Genomic DNA, 18,795 nt, shown 5'->3' with positions numbered 1-18,795 from the left:
TTTTTTTAAACAGTACATTCTTTGCAAAGGTTTCATCCTATTAATTGTTCAATTGTATTCAAAACGTTTATGGTTTTAATTAACCAAAATAATATATAGCTCAAATTGTGTTTGCTAAGCTGTACAAAAACGGCTATGATGGGTGGACAGCTCTTCTAGCAATGCAGAAGTACTTCTAGTCTGACCAATGAAAATGATATGGATGGTGTTCTCTCCCCAAGAGAAACCTGCTCTGTGAATTTAAATCAGTGCCATGGGAGCTAGAAGATACGCTGAACTGATTTATGAAAGGCACTCCTAACACACATTGCCCAAACCTAGGAGGATAGTGGAGATGGACTGACAAGCTGCCATGATATTATCACAAGAGAAACACCTCTCTAGGATAGCCAAGCCCCTGGGAAACTGAAAACACTATAGGATTTCCAAAGTGAGATACAATATTCCAAGGTCTGTGGTATCTGAAATACATTAGGAATGTAAACCAATGAGCAGATTAGTGTGGAAAACACCTTAGATAAGCCTCAGGTTTTTAACTATGTTCAACTGAGGCACGCTATGAAGAGATAAAAGTGGACATAGAGTTTATCCAGGACTAGAACATAGAGTTCCTATGGGGCCCCCTGGGTGCAAAGTGATCTCAGAAACATACAAAACACAAATCTGTAATCCACTTGATGAAATAGCAAAGATGAGATTTAAGTGAAAGACTGAAGTGGGCACCCTGAATGACCTAGATTAGGAGGTGGAGCCCCCAGGGAGTGGACATAAGGACTGGGTTTTGGCTGATACAGCTAAAGCTGCTACATTGCACATATCATAACAGAATGCAGCTTAAACTGTTTATGTGTAGTCAACGCATGCCTGAGGGGCTGTGATAGGGTGGGGATCCTTGTCGTTACATGGCAGGAAAGCCAAAAACGTACCAAGTATTGGCAAACAAAAGTTGGTCAGTGGGTCTTTTTGTCTTGGAATTACAAGTGAGGTGAAATGCCAGAATTTGAATTTTGGTAGTATTTGGGGAGTTCATTCAACCCCAAAATATACAAATATTACTTTGCAATATCTGTTGGGTAGTAACCAGATGAGACAGCGACAAACCATGGGGCAGCAAACTAACATCCTGGTCTGTGGACTGGTGCAGCAATACATATTGCTCTATGGCTGCCAAGATAGAAATATATGAGTGGGGGTTGGCCACATGCATTTACCAAACTATGAAGTGGTTGGCATTGGTGCTAAAACCTCCGATGGTTTTTATTGTTATTTTCGAGCCTAAAGGATCAGCTGGTGTATGCCAGATAACTGGCCAAGATGAAACAGTTTCTTCATGCTGGATCTTGGTGTACCATAGATGGGGTTGCGCTAAATGTGCCTCAGGATCTCTGGGTGAATAATCAATTGATAATGTACCAGTTATGAAATTTTAAATATACAAGCAGCTGTTCAGAAGATCTCTCAGCAACGATGTATAGTACAGAACATTTATTGTTTATATGCACAATTTTATATTACAATTCTGATTTAAAAAAAATGTTTTAAAAAAGGCAGAAAAGCAAAGTTTTAGATATTGTGTGGTCTAGTGGTTTCTGTTTTTAAAACTTCAACCTATCGCCTGGGTTGATTAGTGCAGATCTGTTTTTGCTCGACTTTACCCAAGGGACACGAGAGTCAGAGGCAAACATTCGGCCAGAGACAGGCTCGAACTTTGCTTTGCTTATCCACCACTACTGAAGTATCCTACTGTATTTTGAATGTAGTGACCTACATGCACTACTACACATCAAGGTGTACATCCAATGTCTGTGCAGCGTTCACAAGCAAACTGTTTACAAGGACTCAAGAACCGTGAAAATAAAGAAGAATTTTAGGCATGCCTAAAATATTGGTGTTTTTACGAACATTGTTAATTGACTTTGTTGATTATGTTAACTTTATGCTATTGATTTTATTCAAATAAACAACATACATTAATAATAATAATATAGACAAAGTGGGTTCTAAGAATGACAAATATTGAACGATCGGTCAATAGCACTTGAAGAGGAATGTATGACGGTATTCCGCATGCATTCAGGACTCGTGCGCTCTGAATGCAGTATTTTGTACGAATGAGTCTTTAGGACGCATTTGTTCAGCACGCAAGTCATTTTAACAACTTGCCTTAGGGGCATGCTGAATGTTTGCATAGTTTGATTTACTATTCCAATTCCAGTCTGCGCAATAGTAGGAATGGTGTTGGGCCTTAAAGACCACACCATTCCACCAATGCGCCCCACTAAAAGCAAGTAGTTGCAGCCATGGCCCGTGGAGGGAGTTGCGGTAGGGCAGAGAGGTGGGGTGGGGGAGGGGCAGGGTGGGGGTGCTAAAAACCGGCATATGGATAATTGAGGTAAATAAACAATTTAATTAACAAAACAAATTTTGTAGCGTGCCCTGCATCGCAAAATGCGATGCATCGCAAAATGTGATGCAGCGCGCGCTACGGAATTTGTTTTATTAATTAAATTGTTTACTTACCTCCAATTATCCATATTCCGGTTTTTAGCACCCCTCACCCTGCCCCTCCCCCGCCCCGCCCCACCTCTCTGCCCAATTTGTATAAGGACGAATACTTTTCTTACAAAAGGTTCAATATGCAAAATAAAACGATTGCTTTCCTTCAAGGTGATATTATGTTCAGTGGGTTCAGTGTGCCCTTCAACTAGCAGCGTCCATTTTGGGCATTTCATGCTTCGTTGGTGTCAATTTGCGCACCTTGGAGTCAAGGTTCAGGCAAAGTTTTCCCATTCAAGTGTTAGCTCACAACGGCTCCCAGTCTGTTTTAATTTGCTCCCCATTAAAAGGCATTTAAATGAACACATTTTAAATTATTGAGATACACGCTGCTCTCTATTCTCATAATTGAAATTATGTATAAAATGACCCACTAGATGTAGTAAATATCAATGAACATGAGTGTTTTATTGTGCAACGAAAGTTCAAATTGTGAAAAATATAATCGCAATGAAACAATCTCAGACTTTAAATATGTTCTCGGATTAGGACTCCAGACACATTTAGTTTATACACATAGAAACCACCGACGTGTAAGTGAAACGATTTTTAAATATATTTTACAAAAAACGTTGTGCATTAAAAAAAAACACTCCACTGTCTTAATATAATTTTCTCATGTCTAAAAATAAAAAATGAACATACTTGACAAAAAGTGCATGCAGCTATTGCCAAAGGGTTGTTTGCAAAATTGTTAAAATTTATGTTAATAATAGTTTCAATAATTTGATGGTGAAAATCTTTTTAAATTCTGGAAGCCTTCCTTCTAGGCAAAACATCTGTATGCTCAATGTAGTCCTTTAAATTCCAGTGTGTCATCAGATACTGGTTCGAAGACGTCATCTTCTGTGCCCTCTTGTATTGGTTTCATCTTTGTTGATGTCCTCAGGTGGGGGGAGTGACCTGCCAAAATGTACATAAAGAGGAATAAGTAAAAGCGTATGCAAAGAAGTCTTTGTTCTGCCTGTGAACTTGACCCTTTGTGTGGTACGGTTAAATTACTGTATATGTGAAAGAAGTATAAGAAATGCTTTACCAGTTTTTACAAAAGCATAATTTGCCAAATACACCAATGGATGTGACCGTTAACGTGATGACACCGGACAGGAAATGAAAAGCAGATTAAAAGGCAATGATGCAAAATCAGCATAGTAGAACATGGCATGGCTTGTATGGTGAGCTAGAGTAAAACTGTAGTGCGTTTTGTGTAAAAGAAATTTGCAACAACTCTTAAGTTTTAAGTTGTGATGACGTATGGAACATCCACAAAAAGGAATAAATAAGTAGAGACAAAGCATTGGCAAGAGAAGGGTGCCTTGTTCAGAAGGCTGGAAGAGAAAGCCCAAACAGAGGCATCTACAAGCTTTATATTCTTATCCCAATCGTGGAGTCAAGCTATGGGGACTTCTTCCGTTTCTGGAATTACTGCCAGCAAATCTAACGGCAGGTAAAAGCTGCAGGCAAAGCTATCTAAAGTATCAATGAAAGAAAAGTTGGTGCACCAGAAACCATTGCCAGAACCCTGTTTACGGGTTGCCTCCTTCTACGTAGAAGGGTGTGGTGCATATTTAAAATACTGTCACATGCCCTTCACATCCAACAAGTGGATATATTCAAGCGCAGGCAGCATCATAGACGTATCTTCTGGATCTGGGAAACTAAAATTGCAAATCAAGAAAAGATGGAGGTTTAATGGGATATGGGGGCGAAGACCAATTAGTTGGCACACTAGGTATTTCTGTTTGTATAAGTTGTGTGAATGCATCTACTGTAAATACCCTGTGTGAAATGTGCTGGTTCACCTCCTACACTTCTCACCAAATACCACTCGTGACGGTTTCACTATGCCCATATCTTCTCTAGGTGTATTTTGTATCTCTTGTATTACACTCTCCTTTAGAATCCCTGCTACATCAGACACACATATATATCCACTTAAAACACAATCCCCCCCACCCCTTCAAATAGACACTGCCCAAAAATCATCTGGCCCTCCCCCATGCATTCTCCTTTTATCTGTCCTCGAATACCAATTTCATCTGTATTGAGGATTACCCCACAGGCAGGCACTTAAGTTCTTCTTCTGTCTAAACTCATTTGCCACATTCCAAAGTTCACCAGAGGATATATCGCTCCAAAGCTTTAAATTTTTTTTCTTTAATATACATTTTTTATTGAGCAGAGCATCGTGACATTTTTGTAACAACCTTTTCAGGATCTTTGCAAATAAAACCCCTTGAACAAAACATACAAATCCAAAAATCAAGCCATTCTTGACAAGCCCAAAAGTACATGAAAACAATAGATAGACATAAGCCCGGAAATGGTGCAGCGGGTAAATGATACAAATACAAGATTAAAACAGATCACTTTTATGGTTTGGCCTGCAACACTCTCCCCACCTACATTTAAATTCCTATCTCTCCATATGATACTAGGAGAAAATATAAAATAAATCTTCTGGCTTTGTAAAGTGCTGACGTGCTAAAGTGCAACTGCTAACCTGGCATCTATACCGTCCTCGTCTTCAAGAGTATCTAAATATTTCCAGGTCACAATAAACTTTTTTGTTGCCCCCACCCGCTTTGCATAAGCTTATTCAAATGTCCGGGTACGCTTCATTTTATTTAACCATCTCTCATATGTAGGTACTTCGCCCAACCTCCAATTTTGAAGAACTAAGAACAACTAAGGAGCGAGCCGCGAGGGAAGAAATAGCTACAAAGGTCTCCTCTGATTTTGACAGGTTTGTACCCGTACTCATTATACTTAAGAGGGCAGCCTCCGCCATTGGATCCAACGACTTCTGGAATGCCCGACTTATGGCCTCAAAGATCCTGCCCCAGAATACCCCTAGCTTTGAACATGTGAAACATATATGTAACTATCCCCCTTCGCCTTATGCCAGACAGCGAAAACATCTATTCTCCACTTCTGGATATTTCTTGTTGAGAGCTTTGGGAGTAAGATATGTCACCCATTGGGACAAAAAGGCCATTCTTTTAAAATTGGTGGCTCTTAGAGCCTTATTACCTAACAGGGATAAGGCCTGCCACTCCTGACTTGAAAAAGTACATTCAGTTTCCCGGTTACTCTTTTCAGATATTTCTCAACCAACGGAGACTCGTTTTGGGTACGCAACAGCTAGTACCAGTTGTCCACCCCTCTAACCTTTCCTCTAAATAGAGTGGACGCCAGTTTAGTAGGACCACTGCAGGACAAAAGATTATATCTATTTAAAACATATACAATCTCTAAATATTAAAACAAAACAGGCTTATTTCGATCACCGCATCTGTCCAGTACCTCTTTCCAGATAATCACTCTTTCCTGAGTTAAAAAACACCCCAGTTCTTCCAGACCACCCTCCTTCCAAAAACGAAGATGGCTAGAGTGAATTTGAAAGCCCAAACTTTTAGACTCGCTTAATTTCAAAAAGTGAAACCCGGAAAAGCCAATTTTCTTTAAAAAAACTGTGATCTCTTAGACAATTCCTGGTCCTTTTTGGGAGTTTTGAGGTTTGAGGAAAGTCGGGATCTGCGACCCAGCTTCTTGTACCATTCTATCTAGAAAAAAGTTATCTAATGACCCTTTAGAGAACAATAAACACACTATTAAGTCCAGAATCGCGGATTCATAGTATGTTCGAATATGCGGTAGTGCTAGCCCACCTTGATAAATGTCAAGTTGTAGCACAGAGAGTCTAACTCTAGGAGCCTTCTTACTCCATACGAACGACCTGAACATGGATTCAAGCTCCGAAAGTAACTGTTTGAAGTAACTGTTGTTAATTTTAATTGGTATATTAATAAACAAAAAAAATGAATAAGGGAAGTATGGACATCTTTAGAAGGCAACCCGACCTATCATCATTAGCGGCAAACGTGACCAGTTGTCCGATAGAGTCATAATTGTTCCGCGCGTAGCCTCATAATTTAGTTTGTATAACTGCCCATACTGATGTGTAACAAAATTCCCTAGATACCGTATAGGATCTGATTAAGGGCCTGTTGTTTCAAATTTGCCAGGAGAAAATCTGTATCGGTGTTCAACATTAAAATCTCGGTTTTATTTTGATTAATTTTATTAAATTAGGTTAAAACCTGATTGAAATTTTGGCTTTCGGGGCTAAGATATAAAATAATGTCGTCATCAAACAACTTTAATTTAGCCATGATCTAAATCGGGGCATTGATTGCTAAATTTCCCGGAATTTTAATAGCCAGGGGTTCAATAAAAAAAGTAAATAATAAGGGAGACCACGGACACTCTTTTCTGGTCCCGCGGTTTATATTTACAGGACCAACTTGGCTAGGATTTATCACCAACTGAGCTTGAGCCCCCGATAGATGTTCCTGGGCATGTTTATGCCCAAAGACAGAACACAGAACCTACCTAGACCATAACACAGGGCATCCCAGTTAACCAGGTCGAACGCCTTTTCGGCGTCGACCATCATAATGCATACAGGCGTCTTACTAACGCTAAAAAAAGCATCTGAATCTAGAACCCAGTGTTAGAAGACATCGACCTCCCGCCATCGAACCCCGACTGGTCTCTGCGAATCACTTCCTGGGCTAGAGGTGAAAGCGCATTCCCCAAGTCTTCATCAAAATCTTATAATCAGCATTGAGAAGACTGATTGGTCTGTATAAATTAACATCTTTAGGGTTCTTCCCCTTTTTCACAAAACTGACAACAATAGCCCTTTTAAAAGCAGAGGGTACAGCACCTCCAGCTTTTACATAATTAAATAGCTTTGTCAGAAAAGGGATCAACTCCTTAGCAAAAACTTTATACAATTCTATAGGCAGTCCATCGTCCCTGCAGGCCTGTGCTCCAGCAATTGACTTTAGGACTGCCAAAAACTCTGCAGATGATATTTCTCTTTGAACCTGGTATACAAGGGTATTAGATAGCCTCTGGAGTTCTACCCCTTCAAAGTAGTTATGTATCGCATCCTGGCTAACCCTATAATTGGTAGTGTAAAGCTGTTTATAGTGTTCCGCAAAACCAGCGGCAATCCCCTCCCTATTGGCCCCTACTAATCTGGTCTTTGGATCCAAAACCTCTGTAATTAGGGCAGCTTCCTGTCACGTCTTAGTAGAGCCAACTAGCAAATTACCCACCATCTGGCTCTCCTCGTAAACACGCTGTTGATAGGTCTGTGAGCTATTGATTTCTTGAGTTATGAAGTAGTCCTTAAGCTCTTTCTTGGCTTTTTCCAGCTGGCCCCATAAAGGAATTTCTCAGGCTTAAAGCATTTTTGACAACTTGCTGTAATTCAGCTATTTTCATACGTCGAGATTTCAACTGTACCGCTGAAAAGGCAATCATTTGTCCTCGAACAGCTGCCTTAAATCCACCCCATACTGAAAATGGTTCAGCCGTCCCCACATTTGTTTTAAAAAAATGGAGTATCCACTCTCTTAGTCCTTCTACCCATTGAGGATCCTAGAGAAGGAGGCAATCCATCTGCCACCACACAAGTTATAGCGAAACGACTCGCAAAAGTTATGCCTGGACTGATTAATTTAGATCAGAAGGGATTTATAAAAGGGCGACAAATTCTTGAAATCACTCATGAGCTGTTTGCAGCAATTGATATCGCCACCTCTAAAAAACTCCCCCTCACTATAATTACCTACGACGCCGCTAAAGCGTTCGATAGGGTAAATTGGGCTTTCTTAAACGAAGCTATAGGAAAATATGATCTGGGGGAAAGTGTCGCCCATGTGGTTAAAGAAGTATACAAGAATCCAAGGGCTAGAATAATAGTCAACAGCAACCTGAGTAACAACATTAAAATACAACGCGGTACAAGGCAAGATTAGGGACCATCCACAGATCTCTGCTTTTAAATATCAAAACTGGTCAAAGAAAGTAGCATTATATGCTGATGACTTAATGGTATTTACAACAAGCTATGAAAGTGCCTACCAAGCATTGGATGAGATAATGACTGACTTTGGTAAAGTATCAGGTTATTTAACAAACAAAGAAAAAACTGAAGCAATGAGTTGGAACTGTAATCCTCCTTCACCGTATAGTAGAGATAAACTAAAATATCTAGGAATAATCCTGGTAAAAGAAATAGAGAAAGTCCCGCAACTAAATTTAACGATAATCGCTAAAGAAATTAGAAGACTACTTAAAACATGGTCAGGCCTACCATTAACTTTCCTGGGAAGATCCAACGTAATAAAAATGTCTATTATCCCAAAATTCACATACCTTTTCAATACCATACCATTGGATTTTAAAAAAGAACTCATGAACAAGATTCAGAGCGAAATCGCAAGCTTTATCTGGGCCTCCAAAGGAACGAGAATAGCCTGGAGTAAACTCAGGAGGAAGAAAGATCAAGGAGGGATAGCTAGTCCTGATTTATTTGAGTATTATAGGTCCTTCCAATTCAAGAACTTTAGATCACTATTGAGGAAGTATCAAGATTACCCATGTTTCCTGCAAAACATGACCGAAAAAACAGACCACTTCCTGTTTAAATTCGGACATCCAAAATTCTTCAAAAAAATAAAACTGAAGATTCTATATTATGCCGCTAAACTGTGGTTCCAAATAAGAAGCTCAGTAAATATACCCTATTATAGTGAAAAAGCACCAATATCGGATTCACCAGGGTCACCGGAATGCTTAAAAGACTCTCTGGCAGTGCCACTTAAAGCAGCAGGAATAGTACTATGGGGACAAATTCTAAAAGGTAATGAGATAATCCCATGGAACATGCTATACGAACTCACAGACGGTAAGATATCACAATTTAAATATTACCAGCTATCAAATTGGGCCAAGTCGCTACAAGAGAAAAATACCGGAAACGAGATACTTGAAAGCAAAATGATAGGAACCACAGTAATAAGAAAAGAAATATCAAAGTGGTATTGGGCACTTATTGAATCAGGAGAGAAAGACTTTATAATCCCGGAAAACATTTGGAGGAAAGATATACCGGATCAAGAGATAGACCTACAATTGATATGGCAAGAATCTATGGGGAAATGCTGGTCCTGTATAAAATCAGCACCATTAAGGAGGAATCACCTGTTTACAGTCCACCGGGCTTACTGGACCCCAAAGAAACTGTCTAAATTTAAAGGATCCAACGTTAAGCTATGCCCCAAGTGCGGAGAAGCAAGAGCGGATGACATACATATGTTTCAAAAATGCCCCGCAATAACCAACTATTGGGAAGAGATTGGTAAGACAGTGAACACGATACTAGAAACCAACATAACTGTAAGTACTTCTCTCATATTTTTTGGGATACACAGCAACACAGGTACTGATAGAAATAAGTTAAATAAAAAAACAGGAAAGCTTACTCTTTGTATTAATGTTATTAGCTCAGAGAGAAATCTGCATTAACTGGGTTAAACCGCCCCAAGTTACACAAACTGGTTAAATTACACCATTAAAATCAACAATCTTGATAGAAACAGGGGCTATACGAAGAGAACAAATTACTGGGAAATTTGGGAGCAGCATTTTCAAAGTAATTAAAATCTCCTACTGGGACATGAATAACAAATCCAATGATTAACGCGATAAACCATAATACCAGGGAGAAATGATTTCTGCTGAGTAGTCAAATTGGCTAGCTCCCCCCCACCTAGCAATGGTATTATTGGAAACGATAAACGGTAAGTGGAGAAAAACTGAAGGATCAAAACAACGAAAGGGATACAACCCAAAAGGCAATTTCGGAAAGTGATGGGGCTGTGAAGGCAAAGACTCTAAAAAGATCATCAGACTCCAGAAACCTCCTTATCTATACAATCGCAAAATGAGGATAAAAAAAATATAAAAAAATCCATCTGCCACCAGGTTCTCATCCTCCTCCCACCCTCTAATTCTATTTCCACCCTGACATAAGAGTGGTCTGAAAATGCATTCACTCCAATTTCTGCTTCTACAAGATTCAGGGATAGTGAAGTAAAAAAAAAATCTATACCTGATGCAATCTGATATTGGCGAGAGAAACAGGTGAAATCCCGAGTTTGTCGATTGACTTTACGCCAAGAGTCGATCAACTGAAGATCATGAATTAAAGCCTCAAAGACTCTTTTAGTCTTCAGCTTCAGTTGTTTCTTATTTTTATTTGAGGTGTCTTCTCTCAGATCTTGGATATAATTAAAATCACCTCCTAGAATAATCTGACATGGGACCCCTCTAAGAAGTTCATGTAAGGTTGATAATACTTAGGGATCATCCATTATTGCACCATAATAGTTAATAAAATTCAGTATACTCCCATTTATCCTCACCATAACTGATAACAACATTTCCGGAGGATCCCTCTGGACTTGGACAAATTCACAAGCCATGCTTCTACAGAAATAAATAGCTACCCCTGTCATTGCCCCCCCAGCTAAGGCAAAAAAAGCTTTAGAGAATGTCCAAGGGATAAAAAGCCTTGGTGAATTTGTTTTTAGATGGGTTTCTTGCAAAAAGAGGACTTGGGCCGTAAAAGTGGCCACCCATCTAATAGGCCCTCCGTATTTTTGTCAATTTAACATGCCATTCACATTTACCGACATGATCCGACAAATTTTAGCCATATTCGTGTTTCAAGTAATTCCAAGGACCATTTTGATTCAAGCCCCTATACATTCATTACGTCCCATTTTCAACTGCTCTTTTTACTGCCATAAACCACACCCACCCATTTGACCCTGTGAGTCCCCACCCCCCCAAGAAATGTGCTAAACCCCGCTAACCACATCTCTTCCCCCCATACTACACTATGGGGTGCCCTGGACCTGAACCCCGAGTGACCTACCCCCGCACAGCAATGGAGTTTTAAAAGATCAAATTACCACAGATTAATTTTAAAGATGAAATCTCTTTCAATATTTCCAGTGCTTTTACTTTGCTTGAGAACATATGGAATTTTCCTCTCACAAGCACCCTGAGCTTCGATTGCTGGGCAATAGACGCCTGCGCCCCTTGAGCTTTGAATAGATACAAGAGTTTCACAAACCTTTTACGCCTGCATGCGGCTGCCACAGACATATCTGTCAACATCCGGCATTTAGACCCCTCATTGATAAAAAACTGTCTATGCTGTATTGCCTTTGCCAACATTTTCTCTTTCACGCGGTAATCTGCAAAGTTAGTCAAGATAGTACGTGGAAACTTGAGATTAGGTAGGGAATGAGCTTGAACACGATGTGCCCTTGTTAATGTTAAGTCTCTGGTAAACTCAGGTAGCACCTTTCGTTTATTAAATAATTCAGCCCATTGAAGAGTATTGGCTCCCTAGCTTTCTTCAGGTACCCTGACAATCCGAAGATTCGAACGCCGGGATTGGTTCTCCAATTCGTCAAGTTTATTCTCAAGAGCTATTTTGACTTTTGTTGCTGAGTTTACTTTCAGGAGCATGTAGTTCATCTGATCCTCTAGCAAGGCAATCCTAGATTCAGCTTCTTACATTCTTACAGGGAAGTCGGCCCTCTGCCTCCTCAATTTTCCCAAGCCGATGATGTAAGGCAGCTATCTCATTCTCCTGGGATTTCTTCAAATCTCTAATCTCATCCAAAATGAGATTAAGCATGGTCTTTATTTCAAACTGTTGCGTGCTGGCTCCTCTAATTAATCATTTGGATTCTTCTTGTTGAGATTTGCCATCAAATCTGTCTGACTGGCCTGGCCGTTGTAGACCACCTTTATTAGGTGTCTGGGGTGATACCTGAGGCTGCACCCTACCCTCTAACTGCTGTTTTTGGGTGACGTCTGCATAGGGAGGTTGATTAAGAGCCAAAAGCTGAAATGGTGGTGCTGGTGGTGGTGTACTAGCCTGGCAGTGCACTGGACGTCCCACCTCTGACTAAGTGAGGGTGGCTACCAAAGTAACCTGTGCCCGGAGAGGAGGGGATATAACCAGAGACTGCACAGAGTTAATTGACACTTCTTCTAGTGCAATTTCAGGAGCCTCGTTTGATTTCGGCAGAGCTACCATAGTTTGGGCAATTGTAGGCTGGGTGCTCTTTTTAGAGAATAATGGGGAGTCTTTAGAACTTTTTAGCTCAGCCTTTTTAATAGTTGTCGCAGACATGCTGGTCTTCCCCCTCTCTCCGGCGGTGGGGCCATCCACTTAAATCAAATCAATAGAAATCTCCTCCTCTGGCTGGGGCTCAGACGGCTCTTCTTCCGAGCTCTCAAAACTTGAGTTCAGGTCCGGCAGGTTTAAAGTATTCCCAGCTCGAGCAGCTGAAAGAGTAAATTTCGCTTGGGCTAAGCGTGATTTGGCTTTAAACCCTGCTGCGGCATCAACTTTAGCAATAGCATTTGTCTGTTTCAGGTGTTTCCCCCTTTTATCGTTATCCTGGTACCTACATTCCAATTTCCAAGTGCCAAGTGGTTCAAGCAAAAAAGAGTCCTCTCTGCTGACTGGGTTGCACTTAAATGCTAGATAGTTGCATATCGACCGCTAAGTTGTTTTTTACTGTTTTAATAGTCCAACTGCAAAATTCCCTAATTCGCACTACAGCTTCCCACCAACACCAAGCACCTCGTTGCCAGCCTCACCTCACAGCTGCAGTGCATTCGCCTTCTTCAGAAGTCTTCCCAGGAGCCAAGATCAGCGTCTGCATCTCCCTTAGCTGACTCTCACCCACTTCTTCAAACAGCGCCCTGCAGCAGATTAACAACTCTGTCCTTGAACACAGCCTCGCCTCAGGCACTGCGCCCAACCAGCTCCGGATGCCCAAGGCAGCGTGGGTCCCACTCCAGACCCCTGCCAAACAGGCTCCGTCATCACCACCTCCAGACAAACCGGCCGTGTAGAAAGCGGAGGCCGTCATAAGTACCAAAATGTCATGCCAGCTGAGAAGAACAAGAGCAAGAAAAACAGCTGGCAAAACCTCTGCTCCATGCGGCACGTTCGCTCAGGTATTCCGGGATTCCATTGCCGAAGGTGGGGCAGCGGTCACCTGTAGCTACGCGGAGCGTGGTTCTCCAAAGCCATCCCCCTCCCACATATTCTTGACAAAATACAAATATCAAACTTGCAGGGGTAAAAAAGTTCAAAAAGAAGAATGCACTTATTAGGTATGCCAAAAGGCAGCTTTGAAAAAACTGAAAGTGCACAGAAGGCACTGGGTCTGCCATCTTCAGTTGTTTCCTTTGGTCAGACTCTTTCAGCCATGGTTTGTTAGGAGTGCAAGTCATATTTTGGGCCAACCCTCTGGAGTATTTAATATTTAAAAGGGTCCAGTCACTTCCTCTGTGCATTAGATGTATGAGTCCACCTATGGCGTGGGTTTATGAGAATGAAAGGAATGTTTCTCTGAGAATGGTGTAGATGGACATTTTTATTGTGAGGTGGTAGGTGATTTTGGAGTAAGAGCTGATGCCAGTTAAGAATAAAAGCAATAAACAAATAATTTCCTGAGGCTTTTTAGAGAATAATGGGAAGTCTTTAGAACTTTTTAGCTCAGCCTTTTTAATAGTTGTCGCAGACTTGCTGGTCTGCTCCTTCTCTCTGGCGGTGGGGCCATCCACTTAAATCAAACCAATAGAAATCTCCTCCTCTGGCTGGGGCTCAGACGGCTCTTCTTCCGAGCTCTCAAAACTTGAGTTCAGGTCCGGCAGGTTTAAAGTATTCCCAGCTCGAGCAGCTGAAAGAGTCAATTTCGCTTGGGCTAAGCGTGATTTGGCTTTAAGCCCTGCTGCGGCATCAACTTTAGCAATAGCATTTGTCTGCTTCAGGTGTTTCCCCATTTTTCCTTTATCCTGGTACCTACATTCCAATTTCCAAGTGCCAAGTGGTTCAAGGAAAAAAGAGTCCTCTCTGCTGACTGGGTTGCACTTAAATGCTAGATAGTTGCATATCGACCTCTAAGTGGTTTTTTACTGTTTGAATAGTCCAACTGCAAAATTCCCTAATTCGCACTAAAGCTTCCCACCAACACCAAACACCTCGTTACCAGCCTCACCTCACAGCTGCTGTGCATTTGCCTTCTTCAGGAGTATTTAATATTTAACAGGTTCCAGTCACTTCCTCTGTGCATTAGATGTATGAGTCCACCTATGGCGTGAGTTTATGAGAATGAAAGGAATGTTTCTCTGAGAATGGTGTAGACGGACATTTTTATTGTGAGGTGGTAGGTGATTTTGGAGTAAGAGCTGATGCCAGTTAAGAATAAAAGCAATAAACAAATATTTTCCTGAGGCTGGATTTTGTTTGCGAGAATTTGGCCAGCTTTGGAAACCTGCAAGATTGCTCAAGCAGAACAATAAGAATATAAATATACATTTTTTGTGGTTACTTTTAAAAATAAAATAAAAAAATATTTAATATCATATAATTTTCTGGAGGTCGACATTACATTGCGACTTTTAAAAATTCTAGGGGCATATTATCAAGCTTGGACGATAAAATTATCGCCGCTTTATCGTCAGGAAACTGCCGATAAAGTGGTGATAATGGGCTTGATAATATGCTCTATGGAATTCCAATCGAAGCTCATGTTAGATGAGAAGGACATCTAACATGAGCTTCGATTGGAATTCCATAGAGCATATTATCAAGCCCATTATCGCCACTTTATCGGCAGTTTCCTGCCAATAAAGCGGCGATAATTTTATCGCCCAGGCTAGATAATATGCCCCCAAGTCTTGATTGTTTGAAGCAGACTTCCTTCGCACTCTCCTTCATAACTTGCTGATCGGGTAGAGGCACAAAAGGAGGCCTGTGGAAAGGAGGCCTGTGGTTGATATGTGACAATAGCTCTTTTTGGAGGCCTCAGTAGCTGTTGATATGTGACAATAGCTCTTTTTAGAATCAATCATATTTTATTTCGTGGTAAAGGCTCGTTATACACAGCTTAGCTACCTACATCCATGTGCCGGCAGAGCGTTGTGGTAAGGTCAATACACAGAGTGTAGATCTACAACCCGGAGGGCGACCCCGCGAAGATTTGTAGACCACCATGAATATACAAGGCAACTGGCTAGGATACCACTTTTATAAAACAAAAGAAACATGAAAATAGACAAACATCCAAACCCTCCACCCCCTTGCCCAATCCATCCCCCACCCCACTCCGCATCAGTCTCTAATCAGTACTTCTATCTCCCCTCAACACCTAGTCTCAGGCCAGGGACATTCAGGCTACATTTTTGTGGCCCCTGGTGGCTCCAGAGGAATGAGTTGCAGAATTTGCAGGTATTTTGGGCACGTGACCTCCCTCAGTTCCTTGGTAAGGAGTTACAGGAATGGGGCCCACAGCTTCACATATTCCGACACTTTCCCATCGCTGCTGAGCGAGAGGTGCTCCATTGCCAAAAGGTGCCAAAGCCACTGAATCCAGTCCCGTGAGTTAGGGGTGGTCGAGGAACCCCAGTGCACTAGAAGAACTTGTCGCGCTGCAAGCAATGCTAGGACTATCTGCCTACCCCTCAACGAGTGCAAAGGGAAGGACTTAGGATGGGGAGTCCCAATAATGTGTGCTCAGGTGCTCGTGGGAATGTAATCTGAAATGCAGCATCCAGGTCATCCATAACCGCTGACCAGTATAGAACCAGTTTCGGGCAGTGCCACAGTAAATGTACCAAGGTGCCAAGAAGACCACACCCCTGCCAGCAGAGGCCTGACCTAGTTCCATCCCAGGATTTGATGCGTTCTGGGGTATAGTACCAGTAAGTGACTACTTTATAGGCAGATTCCGCTCCCGCGGTGTTGGAGGCAGTGTGGTGTGACCGGTAAAAGATGTGCTCCCATTCTTTGTGCGTTAAAGGACGCTGCTTCTTGGGGCTTGCCATGATCATCGAGTACAATTCAGATATGAGCTTACAGTCGTCCTTTTTGCAGACCAGCCATTTTTTAAAAGTGGTCAAGGGGCGTGACATCAAAGCAAAATTGGAGGGTTGGGTCACCCAGTGTGCAAGCTGTGTGTAATGAAAAGCATCTGACTCTGGCAGAACATAATAGTCCGAAAGCAGTTGAGGGAAAGGAATCAAGCCATCTAGGTCAAATAGGGAACCCCCCCTTTTACAGCCCTCCTCCCTCCAACGATGAAAAACTGGAGACCGGACCCCTGGAGGAAATTCGGGGTTGTCCATGATAGGAGTCATGGGGGAGGGAAACGTACAGATTCTGTGCCGCGCTAACTGATCCCATACTTTAAGAGTTGGCGAGGTCACCGGAGAGGAGTAAAGGCCTCATGCCGTGTGTTTGCACAGCAGCCAAAGTTCACGCCAAATATTACAACCAGCAACCGTTTGGTCCATAAAGTTCCAGTGTTTGCTGGATAAGGGCATGTTCAATTCCATGATGTATAGGAGACAGGACGCTTGATAATACGCCCCCAGTAACGGGAAGCCCATTCCCCCCATAGCTTTCGGAGAAGTGACGAGTGATAATGCAAGTCGCAGCTTTTTATTGCCCCACAGAAATTTGTGAAGGAGCCCCTGCAACTTCCGCAGGGTGCCCAAGGGAGGGCACACCGGGAGCAGCTGAAACAGATAGAGGATACATGGCAGCACAGTCATTTCCACTGCCGCTAACCTTCCATACCATGCCACGTTAAGACCGGACCAATCAGAAAATGCCTTGGTAGTTTGATCAAGCAACAATTTATGGTTGAGGGCAACCGTTTTAGCAATAGAGGACGTCAAGCGAACGCACAAGTACGTAATGTCGATGTGCACCCACTGGAAGGCAAAATTCTGCTGCAGGACCCGGACTTCCTCGTCCGGGATAGAGATATTGAGAATCTGTGATTTCGAAAAATGTACTTTAAACCCTGCAATTCTTTCCAAACTCAAGGAGCTCTCCTGCCAGGGACCGCGACGTAGAATGGGGCTGTGTGAGCGACAGGATGACATCATCCGCATACATACTAATTTTGTGCGTGTCAGCACCGAACTTGATGCCTACGATATCTGGATTCGACCGTATGCGTTGGGCAAAAGGCTCCATGTCGAGTGCGAAAACCAGCGGGGACAGGGGACACCCCTGCCGCGTCCCCCTGGAGATGGGGAAGAGGGCTGATTTACACCCATTCACTCGCACCACTGCCTTGGGGGCTGCGTACAAACACTGCATTCATCGGACAAAGCCATTGCCAAATTTAAAAGCCCGCAAGACTGCAAACAGATGCTCCCAATCGACGCGGTCAAATGCCTTCTCCGCATCGATTGAGAGCAAAAAGGCAAGAGCGCGAGACCTTTGGATTAAGTCCATAAGGTGGAGGAGCCGCTTGGTTTTATCCCCTCCTTGCCTCCTCGGGATGAAGCCGGACTGGTCCGGATCAATAAGGCCATCCATCAAAGGGCTGAGTCGCCCTGTTAGGATACTTGCGAAAAGCTCTGCATCGATGTTCAGGAGGAAAATTGGCTTGTAGGATCCGCAGTCTTTAGGGTCCTTCCTGGGCTTAAGGATAACCGTAATTGCTGCCTCCGACATTGAGGGAATCACCTCCCCAGCATCGAGAAAGGAATTAAAAAGTCGTGTTAAAAGAGTAGCCAGCTCCACGCAGAAGGTCTTATAAAAACAAAGTGGAAAAGCCGTCCAGCCCCTGGGACTTTGCCACTTTCAAACGTGCTATCGCCGATAGGACCTCTTCTATGCGAACGGCACTATCTAGAGATAAGATAAGCCTCCGTACCGAGTGGGCTAGTGTCCCCCCCTGTGTACAGGCGCTGATAGAACTGACGGAAGGTGTCAACAATAAGGGCATCTGTGGTGTGCACCACCGCCTGTGAGTCCCGGATGGATTGGATAGCTGACAGCTGAGCTCGCGCCCTTAGCCTATGTGCCAGCATCCTTCCTCCCTTATCACCGCTAAGGTAAAACTTATGCCGCAAGCGCAGTAGGGCATGCTTAGCACTATCCAAGTCTAAGTGTTTCAACATGCGCCGTTTCGTTTTCAACTCCCTCCACACTCTTGGGGCTCCCGTCCACTTGTGTGCTGCTTCTAAGGCTCCCACCTCCCTCTCCAGCCCTGCACGCTTTTCTTTGCGCAGCCGTGAAAAGGATGCCGCAATCGCGATGAACTCACCCCTCACCACTAATTTCAGGACTCCCATACCGCCACAAGAGATGCATCTTCCCTATCATTATCCTCAAGGTAGTGAACTATAGCGTATCTGATTTGAGTAATGATTGAGTCCAAGTGGAGCAGGGAGACGCAAAGCCGCCAGCCAGGCGGCGGTGGGCGCTTGCCATGGGAGGTAAGCAGTACCGAGATGAGGGCATGATCTGAAAAGGACAGA

The 18,795-nt window shown here is 42.7% G+C and overlaps 1 protein-coding gene across 6 annotated transcripts in view; it reads right to left on the bottom strand.

Moving 5' to 3' along the window:
• Positions 1–2,943: 2,943 nt before the first annotated feature.
• POPDC1 (popeye domain cAMP effector 1) overlaps positions 2,944–18,795 on the bottom strand; it is a 391,499-nt gene continuing 375,647 nt past the window's right edge. For all 6 annotated transcript variants that reach the window (XM_086926710.1, XM_086926708.1, XM_086926711.1 and 3 more), the window contains one exon: positions 2,944–3,459. In XM_086926710.1, the coding sequence (XP_086782836.1) occupies positions 3,344–3,459 (116 nt within the window). In that variant the 3' untranslated portion in view covers positions 2,944–3,343. The remainder of the gene's footprint in view (positions 3,460–18,795) is intronic.

This window comes from Lissotriton vulgaris, chromosome 6, assembly GCF_964263255.1.
Source record: "Lissotriton vulgaris chromosome 6, aLisVul1.2, whole genome shotgun sequence".
Classification (NCBI taxonomy): domain Eukaryota; kingdom Metazoa; phylum Chordata; class Amphibia; order Caudata; family Salamandridae; genus Lissotriton; species Lissotriton vulgaris.
The sequence above is the reverse complement of the archived record's forward strand: the minus strand, read 5'-3'. Positions and strand labels throughout refer to the sequence as shown.